At 40.5% G+C, this 24428-nt stretch overlaps 1 protein-coding gene across 2 annotated transcripts; it reads left to right on the top strand.

Annotated features, from left to right (window-relative positions):
• Positions 1 to 2614: 2614 nt before the first annotated feature.
• LOC101161108 (poly [ADP-ribose] polymerase 12) lies at positions 2615 to 22012 on the top strand. Of its 2 annotated transcripts, XM_011490860.3 has the most exons (13): positions 2615 to 3044; positions 10320 to 10455; positions 10522 to 11278; positions 11359 to 11409; positions 11493 to 11619; positions 12742 to 12907; positions 15083 to 15203; positions 15274 to 15370; positions 15534 to 15606; positions 18381 to 18511; positions 19461 to 19612; positions 19701 to 20160; positions 20242 to 22012. In XM_011490860.3, the coding sequence occupies exons 1-13, from the start codon at positions 2773 to 2775 to the stop codon at positions 20666 to 20668; spliced, it is 2970 nt and encodes a 989-aa protein (XP_011489162.1). In that variant the 5' UTR covers positions 2615 to 2772; the 3' UTR covers positions 20669 to 22012. The 2 variants fall into 2 exon arrangements, with proteins under 2 accessions (XP_011489162.1, XP_011489161.1); XM_011490859.3 differs by having other exon boundaries at positions 2616 to 3044; positions 19701 to 22012.
• Positions 22013 to 24428: the final 2416 nt, after the last annotated feature.

Consider the following 24428-nt stretch of genomic DNA (forward strand, 5'->3'; position numbering starts at 1 on the left):
TTGTGTGTGTGTTTAAGTGAAAAGGCATGAGATTAACATAACACCCAAAAATTTGGTGAAGCTGTAAATAAGAAATGTTAAGTTGCCCGTTTGCGTCTTCATTCTTCTTGCTGCAGACAGTTGCGGCACTTTCTTCACTTACTATTAGTATTATTTTTCTGAAAGTAGGGTGACCACACGTCCTCTTTTCCTGGACATGTCCTATTTTTCTATACTTATATGATAAAATAACATTGAACATAGATGAAATGTAATCATATTTGCTTCATGTATGCAGCTCTGAACACCAATTACTCTCGATGAAATATCTCACAAACTCACTTCACTCCTCTTTTTTACAAACTCAAATCTGGTCACCCTACTGACAGTTATAGTTTCATGTTACATTGATGTAGCAACATAAGTATGTCTTAATTTTAACCTATTTAATTTCCAGACCGCACATTATTCACAGCTGGGTCAGCAGGCTGATCCACCCCCCCCCCTGGCCTGCACGAGTGGCTTGCAAAGATGGCACAGACCAAGAACACAGGTGGGTTTGTGATCAAATTATCATTATGATTTAAGAACGGATGTGTATCCATAACAACTGTAGATTATTATAAAAACACCCCCAGTAGTTATTACAGACTGTAATTTCTTTTTGCCTTTTATTTATAAGGGAATCCATCCTGAACCGGTTAGTGAGCTGGTGGTGCAAAAGCCCAAAACAGTTGGCTAAGACGGTCTGAGGTCCACACTGTACAAGGCATATACAGGTGAATAATTTAACTTTTTGTTGCTTTGTGAGAGCAAGTTAAGTTTAAATGTAAAAAAATTACATTAAATTTAAATGTAGTTATGCACTTATGTCTAACTTTTGTGTGTTGTGTTTCTCTTGTGTAGGACCACAGCCAGATCCATATCTGATGGCATCTGGAAGCAGATTATGCCAGGTGCAGCCCCAACCTCTCATGGCTGTGTTGGATGGGGTTTCTGAGATGGAATGAAAGAGAACTTGGATAGATATTATAGCAAATGCATGAATGCATACCTTAAATTACACTTATCTTGTCTTTAAAAATCAGTTCAGCCTTCTGTCTTACTGTTGATGATCTGTAATGTTCTTTTTTATTCTAAATCTTTGATGTTATTTGTGTTATTAATCAGTTGTTGTTACGCATACCTAAAAATATTAAATGAGGCACAATTTTGACCAAAATTGTTTTATTTGTTCATCTAATTATTTTTGTGAAGTCAAAGTCACATTTCAACAGGAAAATATTACGAATATAACAATTATATTTAACTAGATTTTAAGAATATGTGGAAACACTAAATTTTTCCATACTATTTGCACATTATACATTATTTACATACCAAACATTAATTCACTCTTCAACACAAAAAAGTCCTTGACAATTTGCCAAAACACGGCATTTAAGCCAGATCTGATTCACACTGCCCATCAGTGTGAGCGGCACAGAGAGTCCCTGATGTGAAAGGACTTTATCCTACTGATCACTCTTTCCACTATAATTCTGAGGCGGGTAATGGCTTGGGTTTGTTCTATTTCCTCCTTGCTGATGGAGCTGAAAGCTTAAAAGGTGGAATCATGATCTCAGATCCATTGTCAGTAAGGAGGTCTTCAAATGAGGAACTTTTGTCCGCCATGACATCGTCTCCTGGCTGCAGCAAAGGAACTTGGCTTCTAAGTCATGGATGTAATCCAAAGCCTCATCCAGAGCACCTGTGAAGATAAAGAAATTAAAAATCAGTCTTGATATATTTATTCTACCTTTCAACACAACACAGTAATCATGTTTTGAAAAGTATGTTAAGTATTTAATTACAAATACATTTCATTTATTTTGGTTAATGACAAAATACCCAAAATTAATTAAATACATGTAATTAAAATAGGTGAGAGCGTGACCAGCTTTTATTATATACATTAATTTTTTCAGGTAGAAATGCATTTATCCAATAACGGTACACATAGTTGACTAACGTTAACCAAACACATTATGAACAACCTTACCTGCAGGTGGGTGTGTCACGTAGTCCTGATCCATCTTTACTGCCTTAGCTTAGCCACCGTGTCGCTATCTTCACAGCATAGCTGCATAGACTGACGTTTGAGGTTCTGTCATATACTGACTCCCTTCTCAAAGGAGCAGTAAAGTTTTTCCAAGGGAAAATACTCGGGACGACACCACTCTTCAGGCGACGAACGACGCAGCCGCACCACACATCCGGAGCGAAGTTAGTAAGTGCCGGCAGCAGAGGGTGCTACCTGTGTTTACATTAAAACTATGCCCTTCCTCTCTTCAGATCGCCTATATCCATTTGGGTTTCAGGTTTGGATCCACAGGAAAATAATGATATGAGAGGCCAGGCTGTTTTTGGTTGGAAGACGAACAGCCTGGAACACAACAGAAACTGCAACTCTTCGACTCTGCCATTCTTCATATGTGCCGCTATGCTAACAGGAAGTTGTTTTACACGTCATTGACGTATTTCCGGTCAAAATATGCGGAAGTGTGAAAAAGGTCTATTGACCTCCTACAGGTGTGAGAAAACTCCTCCTACCCGCTGGGGAAATTACGCAGCACTTTGGCGCCCTCTAGCGGCGAACAGCGGCGTTGCTGAAATACTCTGGTTGAGTTTCGGTTTCCAGTTTGCAGAAACGATCCCGAACATTTCTGTCCGCAGAAACAGCTGACAACCCAGCGGCCGCCGCCCAGACTCCGGTTCTGGTGGGAGAAAGGACAGCTGGACGGCGGTAAAGCGATGGAATCCGGCATTTTGCAGTTCATCTGCGCCAATCAGGGTGTCTGTGATGCAGAGTTTTTGAAATATAATCTCTTTTTTGGTGACTCTATTAATGAGCACCTCTCCAACCGCGACAAGTTTGAGTTGTGGTTTTTAAATGGTCAACAAAAAGTGTTGGCCAGGACCAGGCTGAAGCTGTGCAGGCAGAGGAGCTGTCTGGGGACGTGCGGAGGCCTTCACCTGTGCAAAAACCTCCTCTTTACTGGATCCTGCTCTTTCTCTAGACAGGGGTAAATATGTTTGTTTGCTTGCTTGTTTGTTTATTTGTTTTTTTTTTAATTGGCTACTTAAAGATGAACATCAGGCTTGTAGTTATTAATGCAGTTTCTGCTCTATAATTAAATGTTTTTACTGAGAAAAACTCTTGACATTTGTGGTACGTTCAAGGACTGCTTGGGAACTTTCTTATGTTCTGAAATCTCATCTTTAGATAGGTAGAATATTTATGTTTGAAAAAAAAAATATGATAAACAAATCTGTAGCTGAGATTTAAATAATGCTTTAAGTGATTTAATAACTGTAACTCTTTTGTTGTGTTTTAGTTGTTTTTTTTTTGGCACAGAGTTGGTTGGTCTGATTTTTCTGAGGTGACCCTGAAGCCACCACTGTTAGCTCGCACCGCTCGCCCATTTTTCCCTAGCTTGATTATTAGCATGAGGTAACTTTATGACTGTCGACAAATTCACAATTTAATATGTCTTACTATCAAATTATTATCAAATAACAAACATTTCCCTCTAAAAGAGACTCAGAATTCACCAAAGTAATGATAAGGACGGTGTTTTGGCCTAGTTGTTGTCTTTTTTTTCTGTGGTTTTTTTAGGAGGGGTGGTGGTGTCAATCCACGTTATGTTTATAATCTTTTTTTTAAGCAACAAAGGGGATATAGTTAAAGACCCATTATTTGATGATAATTATGTTTTGGGTGTTAACGTGTTCTTGTAGAATTTTTCTGATAATGGAGGGGTTCTATATGAAGAAAATTAGGATAAAAATGGCTTTTTTGAGTTTTTCTGCATTTAAATGTTGGTGAATCAGGAGCAGCTGAAAAATGCAGTTTGAAAAACCTGTTACATAGAGAAAAAACAATTGGCGGGCCACAAGTTCCCCACTCCGCTCCATTGTGATGCATCTACCTGTTCACAAATAGATCCATGTACAACTTAGTTTTCCTCATCCAAGCTAGTAACTGGATCTAAACTGAGCGGCTCAGACTTTTCTCGCCATTTTTGTTGCACCACTTGTTAGCTTGGGGTTGTGAGGGGCTGTAAGCTAGCAGGACAGAGTGTAAAACGACACAGTTTTTTTTAATTTGGGCTAAGAACATCATAAGTAAGGGTTAATGACCGCAAAGTGTGCATTATCACTTTTTGTCTATGAAGACTCTCATTCATGCAGGTTGATTCCATCGTAGTAGTAGGTTTAGGGGATGTCATCTGGACTTAGTTTTTAAAGTAGAAGACGTTTCACCTCTCATCTAAGAGGCTTTGCCAATTCAGAATTAGCTGGTAAAAGAGCTGGTTTACATGCGGTCATGGGGGAGGAGTCAGACCTGAAACTGGATGGTATTGTCAACTTAGCCTACATGGTTTCCAGTCGTTAAGAATCCTTTGTCCTCAGCTGGGGGTTTGGGAGCCAGTGACTCCCTCCCCATCCTGGTCATCTCTTTCAGCTGTTGAAACTGGTTTGGTTTGTTTGGTTTTTAGAACACTGCCGTAGATGGATGGAAGAATAAACCTGAGACCACCATTCTTATTAAGAGAATGTGTATCTTTCTTGACAAAGATGGCTTCTTTCACTCCTCGCTCAAACCATCCTTTCTCTCTGGCTAGAATTTGGACTTCACTGTCCTGGAACGAGTGGTTTGTGGCCTTCAGGTGGAGGTGCACTGCAGACTCAGGTCCACTTGGGTTGGCTCTGCGATGTTGGTAAAGCCGCTTGTGTAGAGGTTGTTTGGTTTCTCCTATATACTGTTCCTTGCAGTTCTCTTTGCAGTGGATAGAGTACACAACATTACTCTGTTTGTAGCTGGGAATTTTGTCCTTTGGATGAGCCAGTTTTTGACTGAGAGTATTAACTGGTTTGAGATGAACTGGGATGTTATGTTGTTTGAAAATCCTTTTTAGTTTTTCAGACAGGCCTGATATATACGGAATTGAAATACTGTTCCCTTTCAGCTCTTGTTCCTTCTTGTCTTTTTTCTTGAATGTTGGGATCTGGTGAATGCCCAGTTGGGATATCCACAGGTTTGGAGGGCTTGACGGATATGTTGCTATTCTTTCACTTTTTAACGCACGCCGTGGAGGCCTGAACCATCCAACGCGAAGCGGAGGACGGTTGCTTCCACGAATTGCATTAAAAAGTGATAACTAGATTTACAGCTATGCTAACAGGGAGGACAACGCTCAAACATTTGATTGATTTCTCACGCCACACCTCTATTTCTCCGGCTAAAATACAATTAAAAACACTGTTTTCCGGTTGATTTTTTTTAAGTATTTGATAAAGCTGAAGAGACACATGTTCCATAAATTATGGCTGTAGACACAGTGGGGAGTCCATCACAATAAGTGGGGATTGTGTGCGCGCAAACATCTACTGAGTCGCATCATTCAGAAGTTAGCAAGTGCTACTACTTTGATTTGAGTATTTATAACATAAAGTTCCAAGTATTATTTACTAATTTTAGTAGCCCATTAAAAACTTTTATTTCATAAAGTAGCCTATCTCACAAACATAATGTAGAGACGTTTTTTACTATTGTAACGACTCGGACTACCGGAGCGAGCGGCACACGAAACACTGGTCAAAGTCGAAGTCATCGTCACCGCAATCACAGTGGCTTTTTGGGTCCACAGTGGGGCTGGCTCTCAGGTGGGATTAGGTGTCTTTTAGTTCCCTTGTGGCTCGTTTGGCCACTTTAAGGACGTCATGTAAATGAAACGTTCAATTGTTCATCATGATGAACAATCATGAAGTGTTTTAAGGATATGCCGCACTCTAGTCATTAATAATCTCAAGAAGGATTGACGGGCTGAAATCTGGACCAGAATCGTTCAAATTCAGGTGTCCCACCAACAGTTGAGTTTGAATTATTTTGAAAATATCAATGATAGCTTCATTTGACATGTGTGGACAACATGTTAAAGTCTGATCTGGATTCATTGTCAATATTCCACTTCCATGTCCCTCTGAGTATTTATCCTTTGTATGAAGAGTGTGTTTGTGTACTTTGCATGATGTTATCAATGCAGCAGCTAAACCAGGAGTCAGAAATATTCTACAACCTCTAAAAGAACCATTTGGTCCAGTTTCTTACTGACAGAACAGTGACAGGTTCAGAATCTCACTACACAGTTTATAAAAAAGCACTTTATTCATGTTTTTGCAGCCAGTTATTTGTAACATGCAGTTTTTTTAAATATTAACAATAATTACGTTATAACAGCTTTCTATTTTTCAATAGGCTATATAACAATTTGGATTTATTTTACTCGGACAGCAGCACATTCAAGTACCTTTCAAAATAAAATAGTTACAAAACATCCTCCTGTTTCAGCAGATTTATACTTGCAGTTATTTTTATAACACTTGGCTTCTGAACAGAAACTAGATACTGCTGTATGGCAGAAGATAAGAACGTGTGCTTTAAACATATTTTAATAAAAACATGTCGTGACTATAGATTTGATCTGAATTTTACTTCATCATCTGATGAAGCCTGTAAGGCCTTTTAATATAGTGCCATGCCATACAACTATAAGATTACCTCATTGACTAAATGTAACTAACAAAGGCAAATATTGATACACAATAAAACAAAACAAATCAGGCTACTCTGAACTCTACTCTGGCAAAAGCCTCTGATGAAACATTTTAACAAACAGCGAAACTCTAAAAGTCATGACTAAGTCCAGAGCGATGACTCTCCAGGCTAACAAACAGCCTGGTTTAGTCATTCCATACAAAGTCAGGTGTGTATCAATACAGCTTTGATTGTGTGACCGTAGTGGGGTATTCTATAACCCAGTGTTTTTCAACCTTTTTTGAGTCAAGGCACACTTTATTCTTGACAAAAATCCTGCAGCATACCAGCATCCATAAATTAAAAAAAGCAGAAACTCTATAGTCTGTATTGATGCACAGTCCCTCCATGATCTCACAGGCATTTTTGTGACAATTGTGGCAGAAAAAGCAAGAAGTTGCAGCTGTTTTTTCTAAAAGATGTAATAAAAGTTAAGTTAGTTTTCAGTAATAGTTTTCAAATAAATTATTTGACATTTTACCCTGATAGTTGTTTTTCCCTCCAGTTCATTAACATAGAATTTTATGTAACCTCACAAAAAAAACAAATATTCTTTCTAAATTTTGATTTATTTAATTTTTATATGTATTTCAATGTTGTTGCAAAGGCAACTGTGATTTTTGAATAATTATATGATCACAATATGTTTGATAAATTTACACAAAAACACTAACATTATATTTATGTTTTCTGTAGCTACACAAAAAAACTTCAACATGTTCACAAAATGTTCACAAAAAGTGAAAATGTTGAATTTTTATATTTTTTTCTTTTGTCTTAATCAAAGATAAAGTCTTTATAAACTTTAACAAAAATGTTTTATTTCTTTTTAGATGATTAAATTGTTTCAATTTAGTTTAATTGTGTCTGTTGGCCACTTCACCTTAATGCTTTTTCTTAAATGTTGTTCTTACTTCTTCTTAAGTTTAACATCTAAAATAATCCAGACGTTGTTAGATAAGTGTTCCAGGTAGAAAGATGACTTGGACCAAACTCTGGGATGTTTGGCTGTTAAGAAACACAAACCTGGAAGGAGAACTAAACTGTTGACCTCTGACCTCTGATGTCATCAAGGAGATTTCAAAACTGGTTGTGTGTTTGTTGTGGTTTAAGACGTTTAACAGGGAAGACTCATTGTACGCTGAGATGCTGTCACTTTAACCCAATGCATCATGGGAGATGTAGTGATGGCAGACAGATTCTCTTCTCTGAGCTTCATTGTTTTGTTCTCTTATTCCACGGTCTGACACCGGATTCTGTGGAAAGCTACACCGCTAAAGACGAGCTTTAGCTGGTATTTCTGTTGGAACTGAGAGACTTAATGAGCAGAATATGAACAAGGAAGTGAAGACTTTAACCACTTCTGATTGGTCAGACTGATGTGTGATTAAGCCTCCAAGAATGATTGGTGGAGACAGTTAAAGGGGCGGGACTTTTCCGAAAACAGAGCTGAAGCTGCAGCTAAATCACGGTACCGTCATTCTTATTAAAATGTCTGTAATAGAATCAAATAAACACAAAGAAAAAAGTATTTTATGATCTTTCATATTCCGAACTACTCAGTGTTTTATCAGGACCTGTTTGGATGAACACAGAGCTGATATCCTGGAGATGGGAAATGATCAGTGAATGAGTCATTTCAGACGGCACACCTGACCGTATCTCACCGGTTGAAAAACACTGCTATAACCTCCGTGTTTAAGAAATACTCTGTTAAAATGACTTAACCAAGACCTAATGAAATAAAGATCCATACTCAGATAAACCGGTTATGATTAATTAAATACAGAGATTAAAAGAGTAAAAATTGAAAAAAGTTCCTGGGCATTGAGTCTTGTGCCTATAGTGGATGAAACCAAAATACCAAAAGATCCACTCCAATTAACGTCATGTTTTTGCTGTTTTTAACATGTTCTTTTAAAAAATATATATTATTATTATCATTATTATTTTAATTACTATTACTATACTGGTATAATTGTTAAAGCTTAAAATAATAAATTATTCAAATCAGAGCTTGCATCCCCACATTCTCCACCTCTCTTGCTTTTATCCCCCCCCTTACATTTTTCACCTCTCCCTCCCCACACACACTAAATGTAACAAATAAATAAAAAATAATTAAAAAAACAAAATGGGGTTTATACAAATTTACACTCTGGTTTTTAGAAGCTATATACAGTGATCCCTCGCTATAACACGGTTTACTTTTCACGGTTTCGCTACTTCACGGATTTGCATCGTGCATTGTGTTCTGCATTCTGATTGGCTAAAAAGTCACTCCACTTCTCTACCTGTGCGTCAATAACATTGCAGTTTAATATGTACACGTACGTAAATCAGCGTGCCAAATTTACAACAGATACGTGCAAATCATCTTGCAATTTCGAGTCTCTCTATAACCCATGAAAAAAAGGAGCGACAACAACAACTGTCAATCACTGTGTTCTTCTCCCGAACAAACACAGCTGCACCGCGGGCTTCAAAGGGAGACTGCAGCGGAGTCAGGATGCAGCGGCTCAAGAGCAGTGAAATACACCTGAGTTACTATTTGTCTGACCGTACTTTGTATTTTTTTAAAAATCATTTTAAATATCTTCCCGTTTAATCCAAATACTCGGGTCGCGGTGGGCGGGGCTAATCTCCGCGATTTGAAGCCTTCTGTTCACATTGATGATTAAAATTCTTATTTGACAGTACAATACAGAAGATATTTGTTGAAAAACCTTTTCTAAAGTACTTTTATTTGTGAAACAATTCCTTAGCCTGTAAAACGGTTTGTTCTTTCTTTTCAATGTATAATAGAGAATTTAATTGTATAATAATTGTTAAAAAAAAAAGGTTTCTACTTCACGGATTTTGCCTATCACGGGTTCTTTTTGGAACGTAACCCCCGCGAAAAACAAGGGTTTACTGTAACCTCTTTTTGTGATAGTAAAACCTGTCCAACACAAAAGGCCTTCAGCTCTAATCTGTTTGCTCAGCTGTTGGACAGAACAAGTTAACAATAAAAAAATAAAATAAAACGTGTTATTGTGGTATTTTTCTCATGATGCAGACCATGTATTGAATAATTTTGATTAAAACTGCATTTCAGAGTATTTCATTATTTAAATTGTGATGGATCAGGAGCAGCTCCGGTTTGTGACGCAGTAACTGCCCCGGCTGGGCCAATGCCCCCATCCCCTTTAGGGATGCAACAATTCACTTTCCCCACAATCATGTTTTGGTTCAAATTGTGATTTTTGAGTATCAGTTTTATTTCCTTTTAAGGTACGAAACGACGAAAAACAAAAAATTCAGAAAAATCCTTTATTATTTGCTATTGAGTTATTAACAATGAAGAAAAAGCTTTCAGTTGGCTCATTCTAAGCCTGGAGTAATTGAATAAAACAATACAAAGTTCTTCTTAAATTTAGCACAACAAATGGTTTGACACTTTCAATGTAACTATTGCGTTTAATGGTTTAACATATGGTTCTATTTTAAACCAGGAATTGTGGCATCTCTTGTATTTGTCAGTATAGAAATATCACTGGCAAACCCTCCCTTTTCTCATGAGATAGCTGTTTATGATGGATCTTTTGCCCTCCAAATACTTGTTCCGCTGACTCATCAGTGTTTTTTTTTCCATGGCTGTAAGTTTTTTCTTTGAACTGATGGTGTGATGACTTTGACTCATGGGTTTGTTTCATTGCAGACGGGTTTGTCACTTCTCCCATGAGTTGGACTCTGAACGCAATCAAACCCTGCTGAGGGAGCACGGCCTGGAGAGTCTGAGCCGGGCCGAGCTGTGCACGCTGCTGATGCAGAGCGAAGCCTCGCTCCTGCCCTCTGTAAGTGGGAAAGGCCTTACCATTTCAGAGTTCATTAAACACGCCTGAAAATGTTCCTTTTATCAGATATGCCATGACTACAACAATGGCGATGGAGAATTTGGAAAGTGCACAGAGATGGATGGTTGCAAACGGCTTCACGTGTGCGAGGTTTACCTGACCCAGGAGTGCAGCTGCTGGAAGACCCACGACTTTAACGCTCCTCAACCGCTGAGGAATCTGCGCCATCATGGGGTGCCTGAGTCCCTCATTCCCTCATTGAAGACCGTCTACATCAACAAACGAGCATTGTGGTTGGCTGACAAAAGAGCCCAAAGGGGCAACAATCCACCGTCTTTGGGCCCCGGTGGCGGAAAACCTGATGATGGGTCAAATCAGCAGAGAAGGACGTTCCAACCGAGGGGCAGAGGTGGAAACAGGGGAAGCAGAGGTGGAAGGGGCAGAGGGGCAGGAAGAGGCACGTATAACCGTCAGGCCAGAGAGCGAACAGGGTCACTTGGCGACATACTCGCCAACATAGACACCTTGGATCTTTACGGGGTCGGTGGACTGACGGATGCTGACGGTCACCTCAGCTCCTCCAACAGCGACGTTTCCGTTGCTACCAACGACACAGATACAAGCAGTCAGGACGGTCAGAGGAGACGTGGGCGCAATCCCAACAACCCGTCAAGGGGCGTCAGAGGCAGAGGTGGCAACAGGGGGAACAGGAGCAACGATCAATCTCTCCCAAGATCTAGATTCACGCTTGACTCAACCGGTGCCACCAACAGCTCAGGGGGAAATGGTGATGGGCTTCAGAGTAAAGTAAATCCCTCCAGAGGTAAATACAAAAGCCGCAGAATCTATCGTGTGAAGAAAATGAAGAGTAAAAAAGCAGATGTTCTTTCTGCTTGTTTTTAGATAAAACTGAGATTTGCATGTACTTCATTAAAGGATTCTGCAAGCATCAAGGTAAATGATCGGTCTGAAATAAACTCACTCCACAGATCTAATGCCAGGCATCCTAATTCTTCTGCTGATTACTGTTCTTGCAGAAAAATGCTTTAAAGCTCACGATGTGATGCCATACAGATGGCAGATCCTGGAGGGGGATCAGTGGACCCCCCTGCCTTCTAACGAGGGAATTGAGAAGGACTACTGCGATCCCCATAACTCCTACAGGTAGCCAACTGAAAGGCAGCAGATGCCACAGTTTTATTCTACATTTGTAATGTTTTATTTTATGATTACTAACCTTTAGGTTTTCATGCTTCAAACTGTTCCTTTTATTTACGGCTCAGCAGCATTTAGCTTCCTGTCTAATATTTCCGTCACTTCTGAAGTGGGTGGAGTGAAACGACGACTTTAAACCTGCGTTTACATGTGATGCGCATGGCAGAGACAGCCAGTTTCAATGCAAACCCAATGGTACAGTGTGACAGTGTGTAATGTGACATACACACATATATTAAGAAACAGGTGAAACATTAAACACACTATATACGAATGTGAAAACAAACACATACCATAAACAGCAACTCCACGACACACCACAAAACCGGAAACGGCCAAGTGTTAAATCCCACACACACACCTGTTCTCCTTATAAACCGCACCACGCCCCCGAACCAAATCCCCATTGGCCACAGTATTCTGAATAAATTTTCATTGGTAGGTGGAAGTTGTGTCTTACTTAAAATCAGACTATTGTCTTACTTAATATAGATTTAATATGTTTATGTATGTCCTTCCTAAATTGTTTTATAATGGGACAATCCCAAAATAGGTGGTAATGGTTGTCTTCTACTTCTCCAAATTGCCTCCAGCACTTGTTTTTATCTCCATTGCCATGTTTCTTTTGTTTGGGTGTACTAAAAAACCTCATCAAACATTTCCATGTGAACCCTCCATGTATGCAAATTTGTGCATTTCCACTCTGACACACAGCAATCTCTCCAGGTCCCCCGATTTTAAGCAAAAATTCTGTTGTTCAGTGAATATTTAGCCACGCCATGTGAGTTCAAGTATCTGAACTTTGGCAAAGAATTTGCTTCATGTCAGCCAATCAGGAAGTCAGCTAGAGCCCATGACTTGTTGATGATGCGATCAGCGGATGGAGTCCAAAACAAACTTGGAGAAAAATCTGATTGTTTCGACAGTAATAAAAATGTCCTCTAGTTCTATTCTTATTTTGTATTTTCCCTCTTCCGAGTTTTGCGGGACAGCGAGTTGTCAAACAGGGTCACAGAGACACAGAAGTGCCAAACTCTATTTTTGGTACTAAACTTTTTTTTCTGCCCTCAGCACTAGCAGCCCACTTGTGCATTTTGACACCATGACCTCCGGAGAGAAGAAAGTACGGCGACTCTCGACACTAAATTCATTGATCGAACCAAACTTCATCCATACCACGGAATGGCTTTGGTACTGGCAGGACGAGAATGAAAAATGGAACCTCTTTGCTTCTGATGTGAGTAACACAGATCATTGCACTTCTACCACCATTGCCAAGTCCTTAGTAGAAAAAAAATGTAACTCATTCCTGACATTCTAGAAATTACTGCCATCCATTGTTATCTCTACTTTGTGTTGTTTGGTCGTGTGGATGTAATGGGACTCTGTAAGAGAAAAAACAATATTGTTGGTGATGGGGGTGAGAAGAAGCAGGTACTTTACCTTCAATGTGCTCATATTTGCCACGAAAACCCTCCAACAGTGACAAAAAAATGAGTTTCCAGTTGTTTTTATAAGCAGGAGCTGCTGGCCGGGTCTGAGAAACCATTAAACACAGCAGCTGTGACGAGGTTGCAAACTATGTTACTACTAGTAGTTTGTATTTTCGGTTAGAAAGAAATGAATTGCAAGGTACAAGTATTGAAACCAATTTACTAAAGGTCACAAGTACTGAAAGGTTTGTCAGGAGATGCGGTTTATAGATGATGTATCTTTATCAGAACTTTTCAGCTGTAGAAATCAGACCAAGAGGCCCTTTTTTGTTCTAGTTTGTGTGGCTGGGAATCTGTTTTGTTTTTACTTGGGAATTTGAATGATTAACTCTGGTTTTGCAATAAACACCATTATCATCATAATAAGATATTTCAAGTATTATTTTTGTCTTTTTTACTAAAAGACAATTTTAGATGCTTAGTTGGTGTACAGAGAAAACCGGCGATCACATAACCCCTCATAGTAAATGTCAAGCATAGTGGTGGTGGGGTAATGATTTGGGTTTTTGAGGCTTCATGGTATTATTACTTACCCTCTGACTGTAATCCATTTTGTTAAGTGACTCATTGTGTGATGTCAATGTGAGGCCGTACTTCATTCACATTAAGGTGAACCTGGCTCGCTGGACTCTAAAGGTAAACACTGAGGTGTTGCAATTATTAGGTCAAAGTCCAGAGCTGAACCCAGGTAAATTGAGAGAAGAAGGTCTTTGGCCTCAGTCATGCCACGTCACAAAGGTTGCCAAAGTGATTGCTGTTGTTTACGTTCCGCTGCATTTAGAAACACAGCTGTTCCAGGCAGTAAAGTTTATGGTGTTTGAAAAAAGCTGGATTCCACCTTTTTATGATGACCTTTGGAAGGTTTACCAGAAGCCCAAATGCTGCGATGTAAAACCTCTACCCCTTAATGTGGGAAATATAATCGCCATGTGTTCGGTGGCAAAATGTCGAAAATACGATCGTATAGGACAATTTGGGAGTGAGAATGCGTTGGTGTTTACGGTAAAGGCTTGGCCTTGGTGAACGAGGCGACCTGCATCAAATCTGCATTCTGGACGGTAACGGTCTGCTGGCCCAGCAGATGTCAAGACAGTTATTTGAACCTGAAAGATGGTCGATAATGGAGGAAAAAAAGGCTGTGAGAAAAGCAATTGACACGAAGAAACTGAAAATGAGAGAAACGGAGAACGAGGAAAAGAGGAGCGAGTCAGAGAAAGTGAGGAGGAAATGAATGTGAAGAAAAGAGTGATCCGGATATAACTCTCTTCGTGCGTGCATGCATGTGTTCCATAACCAAAGCTGTCGGCACCTTAACTAATTATGTGACGAGGATAAAATAGGAGCAGCTTTGAGCCCCTAACTGCTCCATTAGGTGTGTTAGAACAGGACAATCCCATTTGGGAATTGTATGTCAGTAACAACTATTTCATTAAATACGTTTTACTCACCTTTGACAAAAGCTTCACTGAACTCACATTAATTACGATAACATAAGGCCTCCTGATGGGTATTTTATCATGTTATATTACACTTTAATCAGATCCAAGCTAATGCTAATGCTTAGAGATGCAGCCCGGCCTGCTGATCACACCATCAGTGTGTGAATGTTTGTGAATGGCTGAATGGGGTTGTGACTGTAAAAAAATGTGGGCCTTCAAAGAAGGTAGCAAAGTGATATACAAGTAAATGCCATTCATCATTGACCGTCACGACAAGCCAAACATCAACCTCATGTCTGTAATTGGATGAAAGCGGGGATACGTCCCGGTCGTCACAGTTTATTAAAAAATTGATATTTACTAGAGAATAACACTAAATTCTTAACAGACTTTATTGAAAAACCATGTTTTTTTAAAGCAGCTTTCTTGATCAAATAATCAAATCTTGCTTAAGCAGACTTTGTTGGGTTTGTGTTGCAGTTCACCAATCACAAAGCAGCAGACATCAACAGTGCACAGCTGGAGAGGAAATTTCTGGACAACAGCAGAGACGTGGTGGAGTTCACTGCTGGATCAAACACATATTCTCTCAGCTTTCAGGGTAAACCAGCAACTTTGGAATAATCTACTTTTTTCCATACAAATTTTCAACAAACTTCTGAATTCCACAGACATGATACAAACAAACAAGCGCTATGGTACCAAGAAGCTTGTGACCAGACGCCCTCGATTTGTCTCAGCTGCGGAGGTCAAAGAAACCAAAAAGAGGTGCACTGTTTCCGCTGATTCACAAATATTGGTGAATACAGCTCACAAGCCAAACGTGGGACACGTTCGATCATTTGATGTTGGAAGAAACGGAATATTGAAGGATAACTTCTGCTGCCACACAAGTCGACGATGGCACTCATCGTAACCTTTCTCTTTGCAGGAAGCCTCCAATGAGTTCAGTGTCTGTTCCAGACCATTGGGACAAGAAACAGATCCATGAGAGTGGATTTTCGGTACAGTGACTGCACCACACCTCCATCCCATCTAACTCCACCTTTTGTCCTGCATTTGGACACATAGAGCACCGTTGCCTTTATTGTTGTGACAGAAAGGGGGGTTACTGTCCAGATTCACGTGTGTCATTCTTTGTTACTGTGACTTTTTGATTTAACCAATTTTCAGTTGTGTACGTGACTGTTCCAAGTGGTGAAGTGTTGTGTCCTGATCGCCCTGTTATTAAAGCTATGCTCACATCACTCTTGGCAACATGCGTTCAAGCTGCCACTTCCAGTGAAGAGTTTATGTCCATGAGCGTAAATGCACATTTGGCGCTTCGGCATTTTAAACTCTTGCATTTACACATAGCTACACAAGTTTTTACAACAATTTTTGGATTCTACATACCAAACGTGTGGCCATTGAACGCGTGTTGCAAGTTAAACCGGGTCATACTTTGAAAAATCAAGGACTTGGATTTGGCAGTGACGTATGGATGGCGTCCCTTTTAATACACATAAGTGACATTGTTTGAAAAAAATTACTAATTTTGATTTGTGCCCAGCTGGAATTCTATGACACCACGACTTTCATATATCAGAATAGAGCTGAGAAAGAAAAAACTTGGAGCAAGGTTCACCAGATTCACACCGCTTTGACATTTTTTCCACCAACTGTAGGTAGCAGACATACCCTAGTAGTAGCACTGTTACTGTTACTAACAGTAGCAAAAGAAAAAGACGCCCCTCCCTGTTTGTCCAGTGTGAACACCATGAGCTGTGCGCTCATTCAAAGAATGCGCCTTCAGTGCGTTCTTGCATGTGCGTCAAATTATCAGTGTATGTAGCTTAAGTCATGAAGATTGACCACACGTCCAGTGCATATGTCCTCTAGAGCGGGGGTGTCAAACTCCAGGCCTTGAGGGCAACCCTCCTGCAGGTTTTCCAGAAATCCTGCCTAATCTGCTGCTTCCTACCTGGATCAGATGTGTTTAGCTACTAAGGAGCTTCAATGGCAGGTTGGTTGTTGGCCCTCTAGACCTGGATTTCTAACTCCCCTGATTTAGAGACTCAAGGTCTGTCTAACTGAGTTGTTTTTTAGCTGAGATTTGAACTATGGCCTTCTCACTTTGAGGCGAGAGTACAGACCACTGCTGTTTCATCCAGTGAATGGGAATCGAGATGGACAGAGCGAGAGAAGGACGTCACCCATCGATTTCTGTTTCTTAGCACTGCAGTGTTTTCTATTTGACCACATTAGGTCAACAGGGCAGAGGAAGTAAACGCATACACTGACCTCACACCACATGGTTATGAACAATGACAAATTAAACCCCAAAGGAGATTGACAGGAATTAACTCCACCCACCTGTCAAAGTCAAATCAGAGTTTGTTGACTCCACAAAAACTAATGTCAGGGACAAGGCCCATTTAGCAAGTCAGAGATAAGTCCGTCTCTCAGTCAGACTTGAACTGTGTTCACAGTAATTCTAGAACTTTATTGTAATGTTAGCCACATTAGAAGTATTAGAGTATTCATCATACCTGTAACTTCCAACCTTGTTTCCAGCACATAAAAAATAGACTGATACCATTATAACTCTAGTTACTGTGACTTTGCTAACTCTTAAACTGAAACATGTTTAAAAACACAGTTTGACACTGCTACTTGTTAGCCGCGCTAGTATATTGTTTGCAGCACAACAAATCCATAGATGAGGCGCTCCGAATTATAAGACGTAGTGTTGTTGTTTTTGAAAGAATTAAGGCTTTTGAGTGCGCCTTATAGTGCAGAAAATGCACTAACTATGAAATATCTTCACCCCCTATCAATGCACAGTCACAGTCACACATATAGAAAATGAAGCAATAACTATTAAAACATTTTTTATTAAACAATATTGCACAGTTATTATGTAAACATGCGTAATTGTTGTGTTTAATAGCCTGAAAAAACAGAAAAACACCACATCTTCTTTTGTAAGCTGTCAGAAGTCAGAACTCTGCCCCCTTCCTCTGGTCACCAGCGGGAACCATAAACAGAGTTCTAACCACACTACATCTCCCAGCAACCCCAGCGCACACTTCCTGAATGCTGCACACCTGACTCTCATTCATCCAATAAATCACAGTGCACTTAAACACTGAATTAAATTGTATTTGGACTGGATCTTCTGTTTCCTGACTCTCACCTGGATCCTGACTATTCTTGTTGTTTCTCTGATGATCTCATGCTCGTCATGATCAAGGGAGTCGATCCTCATGATCGACGCCTGCCTGCCTGACCCTGATTTAGCTTTGTGGACGTTTAGCTGAGCCAATAAACCTGCTGCATTTGGATCCAGTCGTCCGTCTGTTCTTGTGACATAAGCAAAGCTGATTGAATCCGATTTATCATAAATATATAAAATGTCATTTTTAATTGAAATGATGTATAATTTTTACATGACATTTATTTAAAGAAAAACAGGATATGCTTTTTTTTCTACCTATTACTTTGGCTGTTTTACAACAGTATGCAGTTTGTTTCAATACATGGAAGTTGATTTTCTGCCATTGTCTTGCTCATAGCCCATGTTTTTTACTATCTATATGATCTGTTTTCTCACCCAAGATGAATGAATTACCCATTTTTAAAAATAATAATAAAATAAGGCTGTAGTGAAATATTTAGCAATTTTTTGCCCATTTTATTTTTTTTAGCTTGAGGAATGAGAAAATGTAACAGGTTTTGGTACGAACCTGATGAGCCGTGAACAGACACGATGTCATCTGTGTGTTTTCTCCAAAAGAAAGTCCAGCTCCAGCGCTCTTCAGAGGAATTTAAGAGGATGGAAGCACTTTTCTCTGCTACTATGACTGGCTTTGACATCACAAAGATAGAGAGGATCCAGAACAAATACCTGTGGGAAATCTTTCAGCTGTACGTATGGATATGTAAACCAAATGGTCATGATTTGTCTCTTTCTTTTTTCTGATTTGTTTTTTTTTTCTGTTAAAGTTAGAGATGTACGGATCCATTCTATAACATAGTACTGAAAAAAAACAAAATTCTACTTAGTGGCCAGCAAATAGTAAAAACATGCGGGAAAAAATTATATTTTGTGACCACAAATAATGAGGTTAAAACTGTCCCTGGACAGCTGGGTCAATGCATACGATGCGATTAAGGATTCCTTAACTCTTCATCATGTAAAGTTACTTTATGTTACACCAATAGACCACATACTATAGCCTTATGATTAAGGCTATAGTATAGTGAGGCTGCGCTCCATGTGCTGCTCCACCTCGCAGACTGAACACGAAATACGCAAAATACACAGATTTCAGGGAAAGTAAGAATCAAAATGATGGATATAAATTAATAATTGCGGTAATAATTTAAGATAAAATGTTTATCTCAGATTGTCCTGAGTGGAGTTTCTGTGTCCTCCCGTGGATGCAGGTGTTGTAAAGTCAAAAGTCTTGCATTCCTACGGAGGATGCAGTGTGTCCATCAGGGAGGGTTACAGAAAATGGTCTTTGAAGACCTTTTAGGTAAATTCTTCTTTCTGTAAATCATTCTGAGGAGTTGTTCTGTGTTTTCCATATCAAGAAATACAGTTTGGGAGGTAACAGACTTCTGGGGGGCTTTAGGTCACATTGGGACCTTTAACCATCCAAAGTCAAGCCAGCTCCTCAGACCTCTTGATCTCCAAAGAGTCTTTTTTATGGCCTTGGATTGTCTACCTCATTAGTGGACTCACAGTTCTTCCCGAATTTCTCATGACTTGAGAAACAGACAAGTCAGAAGGCATCTTAGCGTGCTACAATTTATAGCAGGAAATTGTTCTTTTTGAAAGATTTTTTTTTTGGATCTCTCTAAATGTCAGGCAGAAAAACAAGATGAAGACCCACAACGGCGGCTCTGATGTGACGGAAAAGCTGCTCTTCCATGGTACTGACAACAAATACATAGACGCCATCTGTCGGGACAACTTTGACTGGAGGATCTGCGGCTTAAATGGCACAGCTTATGGCAGAGGTGAAACAAAAAACACTTAAAATTTTGATTCAATTGACTAATGGAACCCTTTTTTATAAATTTCGTTTTATTTTGTTTCCAAATGTAGGTAGCTACTTTGCCCGGGATGCCAAATACTCACACAACTACACGGGGGATAATCATCTCAAAACCATGTTCATCTCTCGCGTGTTGATTGGAAGCTACACCACAGGGTCTTCTGAGTACTGTCGACCTCCATCCAAAGATGGTGGAGACGTGAACTTCTACGACAGTTGTGTGAACAACATCCAGAACCCCTCCATTTTTGTTGTGTTTGATAAGCCTCAGATCTATCCTGAGTATCTGATCCAGTACAGAACCACACACCCTCTTGTTAGTATGGCAAGTCAAGCGTCACTGTCCACTCAAGGTCCAAAACCGACAATGCCTCCAAAGCCCACTGTGCACCATAGCAGCAGCGCGTCTGTTTCGAGCAACCCGTCGCCTTATCACCATAGCTTGTCTATGTATCACTCCAGTACGTCATCGACCCGACCCACTTCGTCCTTTCAAAACCCGGCGTCGGGGTATGGAGCAAGTGCTTCGTCGTACGCATCCAGTACGTCATCGACCCGACCCACTTCGTCCTTTCAAAACCCGGCGTCGGGGTATGGAGCAAGTGCTTCGTCGTACGCATCCAGTACGTCATCGACCCGACCCACTGCGTCTTCGTCCTCTCAGAACACGGCGTCGGGGTATGGAGCGAGTGCATCGTCGTACGCATCCAGTACGTCATCGACCCGACCCACTTCGTCCTTTCAAAACACGGCGTCGGGGTATGGAGCAAATGCTTCGTCGTACGCATCCAGTACGTCATCGACCCGACCCACTGCGTCTTCGTCCTCTCAGAACACGGCGTCGCGGTATGGAGCGAGTGCATCGTCATACGCATCGTCAAGCACATCCAGCACGTCCTCGTCTACACTCTTCCAGACCAGTCCAGTTCACCAACCCTTTCAAGATTCCTCCACTTTCTCAACAATACCAAGAGCAAAACCAGTGAAAAGACAGCAGGATTCTTGTGTCGTTGCTTAAAAACAAATGAAGAAAATAACCGAACGCATTGATGAGCATTTTTCCCTCTTAGTGTCATCTGACAAGTGTTTGCTTTTGAAGTCAAGTTTTTCATAAACTTACTGCATTTCTGTTGATCTTTAAATGTAGCTAATAAAAAGAACAAAGAATCGTAAATAAACTCGCTCACTAAAATTGTGGGAATAACTCCGTAACGCTGATGTAGGAGCTCTACTCGCTCTGCCTGTTCAAGGTTGAGATGTTGGCTCTTCGTCGCACTTTGACATACGGCAAAGTGAACAAATACGCGGACGTTGCCTCTTTTGCCTCCACCATGCCAATATGAGCAGTGGAGGGTGACTCCAGAAGACTCAACCCGTGTCGTTGAGTCTCTGAGCACGCGTGTAGCGCAACGTCTGACCACAAAAGGTTCGTCCTATAAAATTTATCGCAAGCGTCAGTGAGCTAAATGAGACGGTAAAAGTCAAAGGTTATCGTGCTGATTTAGCAAAGTCGCAAAACTTTCGTTGTGTTTGTACCCAAGACGCCACAGGATGCTGGTTACCATGACAGCAGAGCATCGTAATACACACCTGAGGTTGAGGGAAATGGAAAAATGTCCTCTGACCTAACTGTGTCTTTGGGTTTCTTTTTTGTTTTGTTTTCCCTTTACCCCTTCAAAGGGATAACTTTAGTTTAAGTTTCTGTTGCAACACTAGCTTTCATTGAAGAGAACCATACTTCCCTAAGCAGCAGGGGGCAGTACTGTCAATCAAACAATTAGCTAAACTTTTCTTGCTTCTAATCTCCAATTTTGGGTTAAATCAGAATTTCTTCATAGAAGTTGTTCATTTTGTGTTGTGAACTTAATGTGGGAAATTGTTTCTGTAGTTTTGTCTGTGTTTCAGACTTAAATGAAAAGCTCCATCAGTCAGAAAGGGCTTTTAGTGAAATGGGATGCCTAAACTTGATCAATATAGCGGATGGCGCTCCCTGATGCACGAGGCATTATGCCAACAAAACAATCAAAAACACGAGTCCTGCTGTGTTTTCTACAAAAAGGCCATATTAGCCACATGACAGCGGCTGCGTTTTTGCACCGTCATTGCTTATAGGCTGGGCGCAATCTATTGGAAACCACTTAATCACAGAAGCAAATGCATCAGTCTAAGTGGACAAGTTGTAAATTACATTAACATCTTTATATGAATATTCAGTTTAGTGTGTTGGGTTCAGGTTTTGCTAAAATTGTTGTGTTTGCACCAAATCCTTTTGGAATAGTTGTGATTTAGATTTTAAATCTGGGTTTTTTTGTAATGATTTCTACTATGTGGCCGATTTTGAAAATAAACGTTCTAAATCCTAGACGTCTGGTTTTGTCTGTACTTCAGCACGAGTCATCTCCGATGTGGAATGCTGATTAATGAGGATTGGAGTTACATGATTTTTGCCATTTTTTCATCTAAAAGCGTATGCAAATGTTACTGTAGAAAGAAGGAAAGAGACAATTCCCAGAGTGAAAATCCCTTCATCTGTCACTGCATCCATTTGCTGCTTCATTATGTCTTTGCAGCTCATTAACATGAAGCCGTCCTATGGGACGTGCAGCTGCGTGCTGCAGGAAGCAACAGCCTGCCTGCCTGGTGGCTGTAAATATTCTCTGACGTTACCGGGCACGAGGAGCCTTTTCCTGTCTGCTGGGATGGGATTCTGCCTCGTGCACTAAAGTATTCATTTCAATTGGGATGAGTTGACCCTCCACATCATGCTGTTGGGGGGTGTGTGTGTGTGTGGAGGGCGGGGGTACGTTCTCAGCACATCAGAGAATTGAGTTTGTAGCATTTCTTGAGCTTATGAATTAAATATGACTCTTGTCCTTCTTTCTATGCATGCACGGGAAATACTGAGTCATGATAACTGAGGAGGAGAATCTCCGGGGTTTCGGTGGGAGGGATTCAGATCTTGCCTGAACGTGTAGCAGCAGTGAACAGCAGCAGTGAACAGCAGATTGACGATGCAGCATCAGCTGATCAGCTGGATTCTGAGACGTCTAAGAGCTCATCTGAGTTGCTTCTTCAGTTCTTTTAAGGAGTTGACTGAAGCCACGTGAATCCTAATAACTGAAAAGACACGTGATTTATTGTGTCAAGATGGGTTTTTGTAGCCAAACAACTCAAAGACTTTTCTGTTGGAGGTAGATTTATGACTTGAATTTGTCTCAAATGTGCCCTCACAAAAAAGCTACTTCTTCAGCTTGACGTGTGAGAATTCTTTAGTTTAGCTTGTGTTATAAGCGTTTTTAAACCGTGTGCTATCTTATGGGGTCCAGATGACCCCACCCTTACATTGACGTGTTCTCCCTACCATGACAAAGGTGGAAAAAGGTAAAGAGGATGTCATGTAATCCATGGACACCAGTGAAGATCACAAATCACTACAGAAAAAAGGTTCAGAGCACTGTCTAGTGCAGGGGTCGGGAACCTATGGCTCGCGAGCCATATATGGCTCTTTTGATGGTCACATGTGGCTCACAGACAAATCTTTAATTATACTTTTTTTTTTTTTCATTAGTCCAGTCCTTCTCGGGCGCGATGCGATGCCAGAGGCGCGCAGTAGTAGCGGTGCTTGGAGAGAGAAATCTGCGCCAGCACTAGTATAAGTTTACTATTATCTATTATTTCACAGAGTTTGTACCACCCGGAAACCTGTGAATTGTCGTGCCTAAAACTGCGCGCTCCCGTCTCTGAGAAAGAGCGCGCAGTTGAGGGGACGGGATGTGTGGGGAAGAAAGCAGAGGGTGGGGGTGGGGGGGTTGTGGGGACAGGCAGCAGGTGAATCGCGCAGGGATTGTAAAAACGTAAAACCAGCTGCCCGTCCCTCACTGCAGCGTGTGAGTGTGTGTTTGTCTCCCCGTCTGCATGTGAGCAGTCTGTCTCACATCTACAGAACATTGAGACCTAAGATCACGTTTAAAGTCTCAACGCCTGCATGAAGCAGAAACTCACCACGTATCAACCAGACTAGACAATCAGCAAAACTACCACGAAAAATACTCATCATTTATTAGCAACAGCATAACAATGTTTTTAAAAAGAATCCACAGACTTATTGTACTTTAAAAATGTTGAAATTACATCAAATGCACACATTCACTTGTATATTTAGTTTTAAACATATGATCGTGGACTGAGTTTAACTTGGCTGTTGGGCCGCGTTATAAGTTCTGGAGTTCATTGAACGCATCATGCAGCGATTTGATTGGCCCTCAGTTCTGTCGCTCAGCCTGTTGTTAGGTAATTTGGACCAATGGGGTTCAGCTATGGGCCGAATAAGGAAATAGGAGGGCTGCAGCGGGAGCAGGTGAATATAAAATTGGTAGAAGCGCTCTCGTCTCGTCTCGGCGGGAGAGATTCAGGAGTTGCTGAATTAATTGTTCGGCGTTTGTTGTGGTCTGCAGTGACCAGAATAAAGAACTTTAAAAGAGGTTAGGTCTCAGTGTGGGAAAGGGACGCTACATTATTGTATGGCTCTTTCGAAATTACATTTCAAAATATGTGGCGTTTATGGCTCTCTTGGCCAAAAAGGTTCCCGACCCCTGGTCCAGTGGTCTAGATGACCCAACTCCCAACGTTAACGTACCTTGGATAGCACAAGGGCTGAACAAATATTTTAGGTTAACAGTAATCTGGTCAATAATATGTTTAGCTGTAAAAGACGTATGTTAAAGAAGCACACTAATGTTCCAGTGAAGATGAGGAGTTGTTCTGGAGTTTGTTAAAGA

This window comes from Oryzias latipes, chromosome 23 (assembly GCF_002234675.1).
Source record: "Oryzias latipes chromosome 23, ASM223467v1".
Taxonomy (NCBI): Eukaryota; Metazoa; Chordata; class Actinopteri; order Beloniformes; family Adrianichthyidae; genus Oryzias; species Oryzias latipes.

Coding starts and splice junctions, on each gene's coding strand:
- LOC101161108 (XM_011490859.3), top strand. CDS start 2,773: ATGGAATCCGGCATTTTGCAGTTCATCTGCGCCAATCAGGGTGTCTGT. Junction 15,204..15,273: donor ATATTCTCTCAGCTTTCAGG/GTAAACCAGCAA, acceptor TGAATTCCACAG/ACATGATACAAACAAACAAG. Junction 19,613..19,700: donor TGGCACAGCTTATGGCAGAG/GTGAAACAAAAA, acceptor TTCCAAATGTAG/GTAGCTACTTTGCCCGGGAT.